The 15,823-nt window shown below is 47.4% G+C and overlaps 2 protein-coding genes across 5 annotated transcripts in view; both read right to left on the reverse strand.

Moving 5' to 3' along the window:
• Positions 1 to 15,823, reverse strand: part of EVA1A (eva-1 homolog A, regulator of programmed cell death) — a 312,742-nt gene that overhangs the window by 58,020 nt on the left and 238,899 nt on the right. The window lies entirely within an intron of this gene.
• LOC125634638 (uncharacterized) lies at positions 650 to 2,563 on the reverse strand. The gene is made up of 2 exons (XM_048845668.2): positions 1,768 to 2,563; positions 650 to 1,179 (listed from the first exon to the last, which is right to left on the reverse strand). Exons 1-2 carry the CDS (start codon positions 2,348 to 2,350, stop codon positions 962 to 964), a joined length of 801 nt encoding a protein of 266 aa, XP_048701625.2. The 5' UTR covers positions 2,351 to 2,563; the 3' UTR covers positions 650 to 961.

The raw sequence follows: 15,823 nt of genomic DNA on the forward strand, positions 1-15,823 counted from the left end.
GGGGACCCAGCCTACCCCTTAATGCCATGGCTCATGAAGCCGTACACAGGCAGCCTGGACAGTAGTCAGGAGCTGTTCAACTACAGGCTGAGCAAGTGCAGAATGGTGGTAGAATGTGCATTTGGACATTTAAAGGCGCGCTGGCGCAGTTTACTGACTCGCTTAGACCTCAGCGAAACCAATATTCCCACTGTTATTACTGCTTGCTGTGTGCTCCACAATATCTGTGAGAGTAAGGGGGAGACGTTTATGGCGGGGTGGGAGGTTGAGGCAAATCGCCTGGCTGCTGGTTACGCGCAGCCAGACACCAGGGCGGTTAGAAGAGCACAGGAGGGCGCGGTACGCATCAGAGAAGCTTTGAAAACCAGTTTCATGACTGGCCAGGCTACGGTGTGAAAGTTCTGTTTGTTTCTCCTTGATGAAGCCCCCCGCCCCTTGGTTCACTCTACTTCCCTGTAAGCTAACCATCCGCCCCTCCTCCCTTCAATCACCACTTGCAGAGGCAATAAAGTCATTGTTGCTTCACATTCATGCATTCTTTATTCATTCATCACACAAATAGGGGGATGACTACCAAGGTAGCCCAGGAGGGGTGGTGGAGGAGGGAAGGAAAATGCCACACAGCACTTTAAGCACAGCACTTTAAAAGTTTACAACTTTAAAATTTATTGAATGACAGCCTTCTTTTTTTTGGGCAATCCTCTGTGGTGGAGTGGCTGGTTGGCCGGAGGCCCCCCCACCGCATTCTTGGGCGTCTGGGTGTGGAGGCTATGGAACCTGGGGAGGAGGGCGGTTGGTTACAGAGGGGCTGCAGTGGCAGTCTGTGCTCCAGCTGCCTTTGCTGCAGCTCAACCATACACTGGAGCATACTGGTTTGGTCCTGCAGCAGCCTCAGCATTGAATCCTGCCTCCTCTCATCACGCTGTCGCCACATTTGAGCTTCAGCCCTGTCTTCAGCCCGTCACTTACTCTCTTCAGCCCGCCACCTCTCCTCCCGGTCATTTTGTGCTTTCCTGCACTCTGACATTATTTGCCTCCACGCATTCGTCTGTGCTCTGTCAGTGTGGGAGGACAGCATGAGCTCGGAGAACATTTCATCGCGAGTGCGTTTTTTTTCCTTTCTAAGCTTCACTAGCCTCTGGGAAGGAGAAGATCCTGTGATCATTGAAACACATGCAGCTGGTGGAGAAAAAAAAAGGGACAGCGGTATTTAAAAAGACACATTTTATAAAACAGTGGCTACACTCTTTCAGGGTAAACCTTGCTGTTAACATTACATACACAGCACATGTGCTTTCGTTACAAGGTCGCATTTTGCCTCCTCCCACCGCGTGACTACCCCCTCAACCTTCCCCCCTCCCTGTGGCTAACAGCGGGGAACATTTCTGTTTAGCCACAGGCAAACAGCCCAGCAGGAATGGGCTCCTCTGAGTGTCCCCTGAAGAAAAGCACTCTATTTCAACCAGGTGACCATGAATTATATCTCACTCTCCTGAGGATAACACAGAGAGATAAAGAACGGATGTTGTTTGAATGCCAGCAAACATACACTGCAATGCTTTGTTCTACAATGATTCCCGAGTACGTGTTACTGGCCTGGAGTGGTAAAGTGTCCTACCATGAAGGACGCAATAAGGCTGCCCTCCCCAGAAACCTTTTGCAAAGGCTTTAGGACTACATCTAGGAGAACCGCAAATGCCAGGGCAAAGTAATACTTTCACATGCTTGCTTTTAAACCATGTATAGTATTTTAAAAGGTACACTCACCAGAGGTCCCTTCTCCGCCTGCTGGGTCCAGGAGGCAGCCTTGGGTGGGTTCGGGGGGTACTGACTCCAGGTCTAGGGTGAGAAACAGTTCCTGGCTGTCGGGAAAACCGGTTTCTCCGCTTGCTTGCTGTGAGCTATCTACAACCTCCTCCTCATCATCATCTTCTTCGTCCCCAAAACCTGCTTCCGTATTGCCTCCATCTCCATTGAAGGAGTCAAACAACACAGCTGGGGTAGTGGTGGCTGAACCCCCTAAAATGGCATGCAGCTCATCATAGAAGCGGCATGTTTGGGGCTCTGACCCAGAGCGGCTGTTTGCCTCTCTGGTTTTCTGGTAGGCTTGCCTCAGCTCCTTCAGTTTCACGCGGCACTGCTTCGGGTCCCTGTTATGGCCTCTGTCCTTCATGCCCTGGGAGATTTTGACAAAGGTTTTGGCATTTCGAAAACTGGAACGGAGTTCTGATAGCACGGATTCCTCTCCCCAAACAGCGATCAGATCCCGTACCTCCCGTTCGGTCCATGCTGGAGCTCTTTTGCGATTCTGGGACTCCATCATGGTCACCTGTGCTGATGAGCTCTGCATGGTCACCTGCAGCTTGCCACGCTGACCAAACAGGAAATGAGATTCAAAAGTTCGCGGTTCTTTTCCTGTCTACCTGGCCAGTGCATCTGAGTTGAGAGTGCTGTCCAGAGCGGTCATAATGGAGCACTCTGGGATAGCTCCCGGAGGCCAATACCATCGAATTGTGTCCACAGTACCCCAAATTCGAGCCGGCAACGTCAATTTAAGCGCTAATCCACTTGTCAGGGGTGGAGTAAGGAAATCGATTTTAAGAGCCCTTTAAGTCGAAATAAAGGGCTTCATTGTGTGGACCGGTGCCGGTTTACATCGATTTAACGCTGCTAAATTCGACCTAAAGTCCTAGTGTAGACCAGGGCTTAAAGTGGAATTTGGGCAGCATACACCCACGTCCTTGGGAAACATGACACAAATCCCCAAAGTCTCCACAAGAGGACAGGAGAAATGACACTGCCCCTAGCCTGGTGTCCCCAGTACCAGGCTGAGGCATCGGTTCAATATTGACTCTGAGGAAAAGCACCATCAGCTGAATCACTAACCCCCCTGTCTACTGTCCATGTCTAACATTAATCACCCAGCTGTCAAGGTGATGGACCGCTTCAGTGGCTGAAACCCCAGCCATAGTTGTCCTTCCCCACTAGAACCCATGTGCAAAGGTGCTGCTCCATCCCCCATCCGGAGTGGACTCCATGTGCTCCTTCAGACTTGTGACTAGCCAGACAGATAAGCAGCACAGATTCATATTATTCTCTATGGGGCAATAGCTGGACATTTACTGTGAGTCTCTCCTATTAGCCATTGAGAAATTAATAAATATATATTTTAAAATGTGCATTGATCATCTGGCATCCACAAATCAACTTAGAAGGTATGTCTTTGTCCTACTCACGTCTACAATTACATTTAAAGACCTGAATTTCAAACTGCAATAAAAGCCAGGAAATCCCAAGTTAACCCTGGAATTCTTAACAGGTAAGATTGTAAGAAAATAAATTGTAAAGGGCACAACAGCCGCATTTCCCCTTTTCCCCTTTTATTTATTTCATAACCTTAATGTCATTAAAATGTAATTAAAATATTGATTTCAATTTAACTGTAAATAAAAACAGCTTTCTAGCTGGCGGACTGGAAAGGCTCATTGGACCAGATTTTTAAAAGTATTTAGGCACCTAACTCCTATTGATTTCAATGGAAGTTAGATGCCTAAATACATTTTAAAATGCGGCCCTTTGAATCTACTTGGTAAAGAGAGTTATTTGGTCCCATTTTAGATATACTGTGCTATGTTATAGAGACTGGAGATTGAGCATTCCCATCTGGTTTGAATAATGAAGTTGAGAGTCAGGTGTTGTGGGTTCAAATCCTACCTCTACCACTCTCTTACCTTGGGGACATCATTTATTCTCTCTGTGCTTCCACCTCCTCATCTGTAAAATGGGGATAATAATTCCTCCCTCCTTCAAGGAGTGTTGTAAATTTTAATTCAGAACCTAGCACTACTGGGTCCTGGTCCACAGGATAATAATAATTGTGAGACACTTTCAGATCCTTGAATGAAAAGTGCTACAATAATGCTTAGCATCTATCTCTGCCTAGTTAGGTTCTATCCCGCACTCATCACTGTAAGTGCATTTATACAGTGCTCTCCATTAAGTGCTTCATGAAAGGTGGGGAGGTGAAGGTTAGATTAGCTAAGTGAATTTCTCAAGACAAAAAAGAAGGTTTGCCAAAGGCTACATAGTGAGTCAGTAGCAGAGCTGTGAATAGGCCCCAAATCTTCAGACTCTGAGTCCCCTGCTCTCTGTGCCTCAGTTTCCCCAACTATATAATGTGGGGAAATAATACCTCCCATTTGCAAAGCATTTTGATATCTACTGATGAAAAGTGGTATAGAAGAGCCAGGTATTATTATGCTCATCATCCACAGGATCATATAAGCACTACGTATTTATTAGCATTATTCAGAATCTTCCCCAATATGGATCCTTTTCAAGAAAACAGTCTTACAGACCCATATGTACAGAGAGCCCAGCTGCATTTCTTAACAGCAAAGAAAAGGCATGCAGGATGTCAAATACAGATATTTAATTCAAACAACTTCAAATGAAACAAGGATCCAGGAAAGTGAAAATTCCCCCCTCACTTCTACTGAAGGAGATAACTCACATGCTGAGCTGCTTCTGATAAGCACTGTTTTTTCCCCTGTTAGCAGCAGGTCATTGGTTATTGTTGCCCATCAGCGGGCCAATAATACATCAGTGGTTGGGAGAATCAGTAACAATTCAATTATCACAAACAGAGCTCGGAGCTTAAACATCCTCAACCTCTAGAGCACTGAAAATAGCCACAGACATGGTATGCTATTAACCAAGGAGCCTGGAATGTCTGAGTCTAGTGGATGACTAGATCTCTGTTTCTATTCAAATCCTCCCCCAAACTGCTTTCGTTATGCAAAGCAATTAGATCACATTACAGATTGTTAAAATGTGTAAGTATGACTCTCAGATACATTCCTTCATATAATTGTAGAGCAGGTGAAAGGTGCCTGATTGACAGCCTGGAGTCTGGAGTCTTCTATTCCGTCACAGAACAGGAATACCAGAGGGAGTGCTAGCGTCCTCACCAATGCACCTCAACCCTGGGTTGAAGAGGCCAACACTAGGAGTAAGAGAATGCTGGTTTGCTCTTCCAGCCCTTGGCTTCTATGCTGAGACCACCAGTAAAATCCCACTGTGCATTAACTGTGTGGGTAATTATCTATCTTAATACTCATATGGCCCCTCATCACCATAATAACTGAGTACCTCACAATCTTTAATGGAGTTAGCCACACAAGACTCCTTTGAAATAAGGAAGTGCTATTATCCCCATTTCACACGTGGGATTCAAAGGTACAGAGAAATTTAATGACTTGCCAAAGGTCACACAGGAAGTCTGTGGAAGAGTATGGAAGAGACCCCAAAGTTCCCACAGTGCAGGCTCATGTCCTATTTAGCGAACCATCCTTCTGCCCCAGAGGACATTGGTCCATTAGGAACAGGACCAATGTAACCAAACTAGTTTCACACCATTGAGGAGCTCAAATTAAAAAGCGTGAACCCTCTGTGAACCTTTATGTTTTTCTCTGCTTAAAAACAGACAAACAAATATGTCCGAAATCGTGTTAAAAGAAAAATTGCTGCCACCCTCAGACCTGCAAGAGAAGAGTTTCAAATACAGGACTAGATTTTTTTTTTAATGGATGAGTTATAAATCTGAGAATGGAATGAGTGAATGAGACTCCAAATGAAAACAGCGAAGCAACAGAAAGCTGCCACTGAGTGGTCTCAATGAATCACTTTGAGACAGGGATTCTCAAACTGGGGGTCGGGACCACTCAGGGGGTCACGAGGTTATTACATGGGGGGTCGCAAGCTGTAAGCCTCCACCCCAAAGGCCACTTTGCCTCCAGCATTTATAATGGTGTTAAATATATTAAAAAGTGTTTTTAATTTATAAGGAGCTTGCACTCAGAGGCTTGCTCTGTGAAAGGGGTCACCAGTACAAAAGTTTGAGAACCTCAGAAACTGCACTTCTCCTCATTGTTCTCCCCTAATAAAATAATTAATAAATAAGTCGCCTCCGTTATTTCTATAGTAGACCCAGGACCACATACATGCAGGCACCTCTGGATGTCAGCGAGGATTGAACCAGAGACCCTTCAGAACCAAAAGTGCAAGCCCTTTCCACTGGAGCTGGAGGGCTAACCACTGCTCAAGCTGCTGGGGCCAACCACTAGAGGGCAGTGTAATCAAACGCAGGGAATCAGTGTGCTACATTTGCACCTGGTGTAACTATGTACCAATGAATGCGGTGCTCACTTGTTACAGTGGGTCAGGATCTGAAGACCCCACTGTGAGTTAGAACCCTACATAAAGCTGCAGAGTAAACTCTGCTGCTTCATGGCAGTAGATTCAGCGTGTTAGCTCCCGGAGGATATATGACAGCTAGGAATGACACTGGACTGAAAGAACAAGGTCTTGGAACAGTTGCAGCCAACCTTGGGAAGAAAACATAGGCTGAGGTTTATGTTGTTTTGTTAGCATTTAAGTTACCAATGAAGCCAAATCCCAGGAGGAGGGCAAAGTTTGAACTCGTTAAATCTTATTTGGAGCAGGGTGGAAATGCCTGCTGCTAGCACCACCAATAAGAAATTTGCCAACAATTAGCAATGCAATGGTATCTGTAGAGCCCTGCAAATCCCCAGGTATCGGTTTTATATCCATGGACCATTTTTGCGGATAGCATCGCGGCTGCAGATACAAATTTTGTATCCACACAGAGCTCTGACTGTAAGAGCCGGGCAGCAGCTGTGAGGAACTGTGACACAGACCCTCCACCTATCGTGGGCGGGGAGGTCTGGGGGGGCAGGGACATGGGCCAGGGAATGCTCGGGCCCCCCACCCAGGGCAGGTGGAGGGTCCACCATGCGGCTCCTCACAGCTGCCTGCCCGGCTCTTACCTTGGCCGGACTGCGGCTCTGAGCCGCCCACCCTCCACCCCTGCTGGAGCCGGAGAGCCGCGCTGGCAGCTGTGGGGAGCCTGGGTCCCTCCACCTGCCCTGGGCGAGGGGCCTGAGCAGTCCCTGGCCTGTGTCCCTGCCCTCCCAGGCTCCCCGCCCAGGGCAGGTGGAGGGACCCAGGCTCCCCACAGCTGCCAGTACAGCTCTCCCCAACCTAGCTCTGGCCAGGGTGGAGGGCAGTTCGGAGCCACAGCCCGGCCACAGTAAGAGCTGTGGGGAGCCACGGCGGACCCTCCACTTGCCCTGGGCGGGGGGCCTGAGCAGCCCCTGTGCAGCTCCACAGGTCACCCCTCTCCCACCCCAGCCAGGCCAGAGTGGAGCCCAGCCAGGAAGTCAGGGGGACCCTCCATCAGCCCTCAGCCATATCGCCACCCCCCAGGCTCCCTGACTGGCTGAGGGCAGGTGGAGGGTCCACGACTCCGCGCGGGCTCCCCACAGCTGCCAGCGCAGCTCTCCCTGGCCGGGCGGAGGCAGGGGGAGGAGTGTGTGCCTCGGAGCCACGGCCCGGCCACAGTAAGTAGAGCCCTACAAATCCGCGGGTATCTGCAGATAGCTGCATCCACAGACAATTTTTGCAGATGGCAGATCACATGCGGATACACATTTTTGTATCCGCGCAGGGCTCTAGGTATCTGAGATGCCAGTTTTCTCAGTACATTTAGTAAAGAAAATAACTGTATGAACCCTATTGGCCAAAGTTGACTTTGAAATGATAACCACTGTATGCAACTGAGAGTAGATCCATACACAGTAGGAAGGGGGGAAGTGGGTAGGTTTTCACAGTATACACTTGATTTAATGACCCTATCATTGCAATGTTCTATTTTCTCTTGATCCGTCTGCAGGAAACCTTCAAATACTGAAAATTATTAATTCCAGAAGTAATAAATATTCTTCAAGGAAGAGGGAGCAGGGGGCCAGCCTATTTAATCTAACAAAGAGACAAAGGAAATTGCATCATACCCAGATGGAAGACTTATGTGGCTTGCCAGAGAGACAGAGGGATCACTGTGTCAGAATTAATGGCATCACTTCCAGACAATCATTTAGACACAGAATTCGATATGGAGATGAGGGCCAAAGCAAATGCCCAGACCTGAACCCCTACTGGCTGCTGGAGTCCTAGATACTGAACTGTGGGTCTGACCACTATTTTTCAAACAGGCTGAATCAAACTGCTGGACTTGAGTGCCCCACAACTTTGGGTGATATGAACTGTGCCACTCAGACACATCTCTAAATAGATCTCCAAGCAGTTTTGCAAAAGAGGCTTATACTTTCTTTCAAATGGTAAATCCATTCACCCACTCAAACGGGAGATTGAGCTGAAAATGGCAGTTGTCTTCATTTTTAAATTATGTAAAACTAAACAACAGCTTTTTCATAGAACTTTTTTGTTCTGTGCTTCAATTTTTTCTCATCCATTATTTCTTCAGTAACAGCAGTGTTTTGCTTTTGACCTCCTTCCACCAGCTTTTTGGGCCAGATAGTGGTATTTGTTTTAATGTAACAAATCTGGCTAGTAACCAAGTTTAGGATGCTGAGGTTATTATAGAGTGTGTTCCCTACACAATCCCAACCATCAATATCATGGAGACCACTTGTATTTGAATTACAGGGAAAATCTACCTTAAATGACCTCTCAAGGGACCAACAAATATCCATTGCTTAGTAGAGGTGGAAAAGAATTGTATTCAGTGGGCCTGTACCTTGAGTAGCCATTTATACCACTGCGTGTAAACACAACCAAACCAGAGAAGTCTTTTGCACTCACTACTCACTGGTGGGAGAGCAAGAGAGAATTAATTCCATTATGTTCAAGTATTCTTAGGGGTTTCGAGGGCTAGAAGATTGCCTGGTAGGGTAATCTCTCAGACAGGTTTCCCTGTAGTATGTTGTAATGGGGCAAAGAGGCCCCACGCCAGCAGAGAAGGGGTGAAGGAGAGTCTCTGGGCCCAGCTAACCCCACCCTGCTATCCCTGCAGCCAATACCAAGCCTGGAGAGGGAATAAGAGAAGAGGGCCTGGTTCAGCTAAGGGCTGGCAGGCCAGGAAGCAGGATAGAGTTCTGCCCCCCACCTGAAGGGAGCTTTGCTTGCAGAGTTGTGGAGGCAACAGTAGCTGGAGCTGCTACTGGGGAGGAGTAGTTCGACCACAGGAGTGACTGACACAGGGGTAAGCAACAGTTTGGGAGATGAGACCGAAGGGACAATTGGCTGGTGGGCTGCAGGCCTGCTACAGTGGGCACCACAGCTGGAGACTTCTCTCCCCCATGGGGAGACCTGTGTCAGGGTGCCTGGAGGTCCCCAAGGGGGTGCTGCTCCTGCCACACTATTACATCTGTTATTTATACAGACTGTATCTAGTAGGAGCAGATTTAGCCACTATGGAGCCAACCTGCAAGGGAAACTGTAAAAGATGGGCCCTAAACAGAGGATAATTCATCTCTTGGAATCTCACACTCCTTCTTTTTAATTGGTGGGACCTTTCTTCTACCCATCAAACAATTGCTCTGCCCTGCAAGGGAACAGGAAGTGAGACAAAGCTGTCCCTGTTTGGACTGGGAAGACAGAAGATGCCTCATACAGGCTCAACTGCCAATTTACCTGCAGGGCCTCGCTCAGAATTAGCTACGATTTAATAAAATTCTGTATAGTACTTTACCCTGAGACTGTGTCCTGTCCACCAACGGAGTGGCAATGACACAGCAGATCAGCCTGGCAGAGTTCAAAGCACTCAGTCCCCGCTGATTATACAATATATGTTCTGACAACGGTCATTCATATAGACCTGTGGATGCTTCCTTGCTGACCATCTTGAAAACAACAGGCTTACTGAAGTGCCCACAGTCTTATCTACGCTTGGGGGATTTTGCTAAAATTTCTCACTGTTGCTTGTACTGATTTACCTCCACTAGCCTTTGCACTGTTGGGCGCCCTAGTGTCGAGGGACTCTGTCTGCTACTGGTGTGTTACACATGGTAAAGATTAGACCTGTCTGAGCAGGACTAGATGACAACTGATAAAGGCAGGGGCAAAGCCCCATGGACTTCAGTGGTGCAAAATCAAGTTTAAGGCAGCAACTCCTCTAACTGTCATAGCTTCATTAACAAAGGATCTGCCCCTTAAAAGGCTTGAAAGGGTGGTGGTAACTGATGGCGCACCGACATTATGGCTTACATGACTGATAACACTGGTTAAACTGAATGGATGTTGCAAAAATTGCATAGGGCACACAAGCCTTACATGTGCATATGGATGACTTGGCATTTGAGAGGTTAACATGCGGGTGAATGGGGGAAATATGGAACCAATGCTGGGAATATCTAATTACAAACAGGATTATTTATTGGCCAGGAGGAACACCTTCCAGTGCATTGAGGTCTGCGTTGGTAACCCTGGGAAAGACAAATCAACCTAATCTCATCACCAATCCCTCCCCTCTCTTTCCCACCACCACCCCCATCCTGCAAAAATCGAGCTAGTGTGCAGGGCTCTGCCCTTCAGCTCTCTGCTGCTGGAATTTATGCAGCTTTCTCTCCGAGTTTATTTATATTACTTGCACTCATCGCTGACATTGGCAGTTTGCACCACTCTTTGCAAAACTACTTTTTTCCTTGGCTGTACTTAATCTGTTTTATTTTTATCCCATCTGTGAGGAAAAAAAACGGCCACAGCTCATTAGCACTGCTTAGCAGTGAGGGCTCTCCAGGCTAGGGCCCTGTGCTGTGCATGCTGCCTGTATGCACTCCCCTATAGACTACAGCTCATGCAGAATGCAGTTGTAGTGTTGCGGATACCTCCTGTTTCAAGAGAGAGTCATTCAAGGCTTAGCCCAGTTGGTCTGCCTGCCAAGATGGCAATCAGAATGATGAAAGAAAAGGAATACTTGTGGCACCTTAGAGACTAACCAATTTATTTGAGCATGAGCTTTCGTGAGCTACAGCTCACTTCACTGATGAAGTGAGCTGTAGCTCACGAAAGCTCATGCTCAAATAAATTGGTTAGTCTCTAAGGTGCCACAAGTATTCCTTTTCTTTTTGCGAATACAGACTAACACGGCTGTTCCTCTGAAACCAATCAGAATGATATTATCTTAAGGACAAGTGCTTTGGGGAACAGGAAACTTTTCCAAGAAGGACAACACAATGTTGATCCTTCAGTTGTTTATTAATAGGAAAGAAGAGAAGCGAAACGACCACAAGCAGTTGTACTAGCCACAGGCCAGACTGCCGTTGTGAAGGTGCAAAGCAGGACTTCCCAAGCAGGGGCCAGCCACAATTCCAATCTCTGTGCTCTCCTGAGAACCAGGACTTCTTCTTACTAATGTCCCCTTGGTTGCCAGACACTTCAAAAGAATCATAAGGGTGGGGAGGGTAGGATTATTGCTCTGCCTCCCTCTGCAACATCTAACACCGCTGGCCAGCCTCAGAGGTGGCAGCTCCATTCTAAGGGATGCTAGTGTGGCTGCACTTCTGGGAAGCACTGGGCTTCCCCAAGGCACTATTGCTCCTGGCCTTTTCTCCTCCCCTTGAGCAGTACATCTCCCACTGCCCACTACCCAGGGCTCTGCCTTAATGGCATGATCTGGCACAGAATCTAGGTGAAAGCAGCTTTCGTTTATGGGGAAATGGATTTAGCTGAGCTGGCTGCAGAGTTAATTTTTCAGTGAAAATTTGAAAAGTACCATTTCCTCAGATTGTGACGTCCTTTGCGGCTGCTCAGTCTGGCTGCAAAGATTCTGCAGTCCTATCTGTCCGTCATTAGCCTTTTCCTTCTCAAAGTTTAATGGACAGGGGAGGCCTCATGTGAGATGCCCCATGTGGAGTGGATCGGCTGGAGTGCGGGGAGAGAAGTGATCAGAGATAAAGCAGGGAACATTCATTTGTGTCAGGTTTTAACTTAATCGAATGATCGCAAATCTGCAGCGCATTTCAAACCACAAATCATTAGTGCCCAGAAACCATTTCAAATCAATGTTAATGTATCAAGTCTGTGTGTTGAAAGCCTGGAAAGGCAGAGGCTGGAAAGTTTGTAAACTTTAACAAGTGGTGAGGAGAATATAACCACAAACGTTTTCACTGAATAACTTTGATCTCCCTCTAGAGTCAGCACAGAAGCACAAGCAACAGGCCCGTTCCCTCTGTTTTCCTGCTAAGGAAGCCATTTTAATTCTTTTGGGATAACTTCATTCACTTCTCCACCATTTGTGCCATAAAAATATAACATACATCTCAAAAACATAAATCATTAGAACTTTTGAGGATGAGCTGCCGCTAAGGGCTATAAAATCCCTCTTGTTACATAGCACAGAGGTGAGGAGATGGACCTATGGTGGGACCAAAAGGGCCCAGGCAAGCTTTGCAGAAGGTGAATGGGCTACTTGGTATCAGACAATGACACTATCTTGATGCTCCAGCCAAGCATTTCTGATACAGCCCAGGAAAAATTAGTATATGAACAGGAGTCAGACATCAGACACACCAAGGGCCAAGTTCCTTTCCAGACACCCAGAGTATCATGTGCATTTTGACCAATGTAGCATTAACTTCCCCTATTTCACCTTTGAATCTTATAGAAGATATCACAGGAGTGCACCTGCCACCAGGTGTCCAAAGGCAGTACAACAATTGAACCAACCATGCTACCATTGCTGGGTGCTATAGGCAGGGGGCTATAAAGAGTCAGTCCAAATACCCCATGCAGTCTTTTCTTATGGGTTTCAGACCATGTCTGCTGCCTATTTCACATTGCTACAAGCCCCATCCTTCAATGGGAATGATGAGGCAAAACTAGCCTCCCTTAGAAGCCCCGGAGGCCTTCCAGTAAGTTCTCCTCTTCCATATGTTTTTTTCACAGACATGTTTTGATCCAAAGTGGCCTAAAGGGTCTAGATGTTTAGTCTCCTGATCCTGACTGAGGATCAAGTCTTCATGAAGCCAGTGTAGAATGTGGCTTTAGGTTACAGATGGAAAGGCACTGGTTAAGTCTTATTGTAGCCCCCCGAGTCCATATCACAAAACCACCACAAAATTGTGCTCAAAAGTAGGGCTCCAAACTTGCAAATCAGGAAACAGGTACTGTGAGAAAATTTTGTACAGCAGCTGCCAGCTTTGTGCCTGACTCTTGCAATTGTTATTCTTGTAATTTCACAGAAGTAAAATAGATGCAAATTCAGAAGAAAACAAAGGCAAATTCCACAACGTGGGTATGGAGCACCAGTGCCCACCAGACGCACATATTCATTAACAGAAGAACAAAAGTTTATGAAATCGAAGCTTTGTTCTGAGACCTGGCTAGGAATCTTCTTCTTCTTCATCCAGGGCCAACAAAACCCCCAGTTATACTTTTGTTTATGTGCTTTCAAAGAATTTGCATGCTGCGAGGCCTCTTACATGGACAGCACATCTTTCCTCAAGCAACTTACACAAGACACATTCATGCGGATCTCTCCGTTCTCCCTTATTTATAATCCTGAGTAGTCAGAGAGCACTTGTGATATGCCAAGCACATTACAAGCTGTAACTACTGATTCTTCAGGTCGGTAGCTCTGGATCAGCGCTCCCATTTTAAAGATGGGTTAACTGGCTCACCTAAGCTATATTAGACCATGATTTGACCTCAGGATTTCTTAGCTAATAAAGTTGTGCTCAAACCACACCTCTTTGTTATCAATTCATTACACAAAAAGGGCTGGGTTCATGGCTGCCCTCATGGTCCCGGTGCACAAACGAGGCCAGAAGGGCCACTGCAATAGGGGCATGAATTAGGACGCTCTTGTGGCTGCCTGAATTTGTGCTGGGGCCAAATGGCCCCTTACTGCCCTTGAGTGGAGCTGCGGGAAGCCAACTGCCCTGTGTCCCTAGAGCAGGCTCAGTTGTGAATTTGCCCCAGAGAGTTAATTCATTTATACCTGCTCCTTGTAACACCTTAAAGGTAATACAAAGTCATTCCAGCTTACTAGTTTTCTTTATTTCTTTGCCTACACTCATATCTTTCTAAAGTATACTGGGGGATGCCAGCAGTTTCCTTTTTAGCCGTAAGGTTGCCTCTTACTGTTCCTCCATACTCTGTTGCTTTATATCTGAACTGTCTCACTCAGACTGCCTTGCTTCCCCAGTGCTAGGAAGGGCTCACTGTCCTAAAGGCAGTGCTTAATTTGTGCCCCGGCTTGCCAGGGCTCAGGCTTGGCAGTTCATAGCCCCAGCACCTCTGGGCTTGCCGCGTCGGTTGTGAAAGTAAAAAATTGCTCGAGGCCCAGCTCCTCCTTCATTACAAATTAAGCACTATCTAAAGGGCTTTTAGGAACCAGATTTTCAGAAAGTCCCTCTTAGCATTCATGCATCAGGCTACAATTTGCAACTACACAAATGAACTGCTGGAGCAAGCTGTGCCGGTAGTCCATATCCAGGCACAGATCAGTCATTGTGCCTCTACCTACCTAAAACTGGCTTTGTAAGCCCAGCATTCATTGGACATCTGCTGTTCTCCTTATAACCCAGATTGATAGAAGAGGCTTAGAATTGGCAATCACCTCCACCATAAATTTGCAAAACGTATTCACCTGATGGCAAGGGATCTCTTCAATGGGTCTGGTTCTCATTTAAACTAAGACCTCTTTACACACTCTGGCAGGAGCATAATTTATACTTGTATTCCCCTTAAGGCAACTTTACACTGCCAGAGTGGTATAAAGGGGGAAAAGTATAAATGAGAATCGGGCCCACTGTGCTTTCAGTTACCTCCAACTGCTTTTATAACAACACACCTCAGCAGAGGTGGGCAAACTACGGCCCGGGGGCCACATCCGGCCAGCGGGACCATCCTGCCCGGCCCCTGAGCTCCTCGGTGGGGAGGCTAGCCCCCAGCCCCTCCCCTGCTGCCCCCCCCCCCCCGCAGCCAGGTGCCGCGCCACCAGTGCTCTGGGCGTCGGGGCTGCGCTCTCCTGCAGGGCAGAGCGGCAGCGTGTGTAGCTCGGGCCGGGCTACACGGCTCCCAGACGTGCTCTGGGGGGGTTGCATAAGGGGCAGGGGGTCCCAGAGGGCAGTTGGATGGGGCGGAGGTTGTGGGGAGGGCAGGGGATGGGGAATGGGGGGTTAGATGGGGGTGGGGTCCTGGGGGGCAGTTGGGGTGGGGGTCCTGGGAGGGGGTGGTCAGGGGACAAGGGGCAGGGGGGGTTGGATGGGTCGGAGGTTCTGATGGGGGCAGTCAGGGGGCGGGAAGGGGGTGGGGTCCAGGCTGTTCGGGGAGGTACAGCCTTCCCTACCCGGCCCTCCATACAGTTTCGCACCCTGATGTGGCTCTTGGGCCAAAAAGTATGCCCACCCCTGCACTACAGGCTAGTAAGATGTTTACAGCTAAACTCCCATAGGATTAGGGATGATGGATGAGTCAAGTTCACCCCAAGTGTAACAACAAGAAAAGCAGCAAATTTGTGTTTGAGAAAAAGGTCTCTAAAACTCTCAAAACACACCTAGAATCACTTGCATTCACTTGGTTCATTCTATGTTGTTCCCTGGCACTTCACAAGCTATTCTCTGACCTTCCTTCTTCTTCTTTGCTGTGTGATGTTTGGCAGCCAGCAGTACAATTACATTTCTGCACTGGACAAACTGGGGAACTGGATGGAACTGACTTTTTCCTGCCTCAAAGGGACAACTCTGGAAAATTATAGAACAGGCTACACTGGTGCTGGGTCACTGACTATTTTATACTGTGGGAAAATAAAAGCAGGGGAGGGAGGAGAAATCTTACATTGATAGCCTCTTGCTTCCATTCTTACCATTCCTTATTTCTTTCAATGATGACAATAATAATAATAATGCAGAGTGTTTACACACATCATCTCCCAAATATCAACTAAATGACTTTATTAGTGGTACAAGGGATGGTCTGTGCCTGGCAAGCTGATACACCA

Source organism: Caretta caretta, chromosome 3 (assembly GCF_965140235.1).
Source record: "Caretta caretta isolate rCarCar2 chromosome 3, rCarCar1.hap1, whole genome shotgun sequence".
Lineage (NCBI taxonomy): Eukaryota > Metazoa > Chordata > Testudines > Cheloniidae > Caretta > Caretta caretta.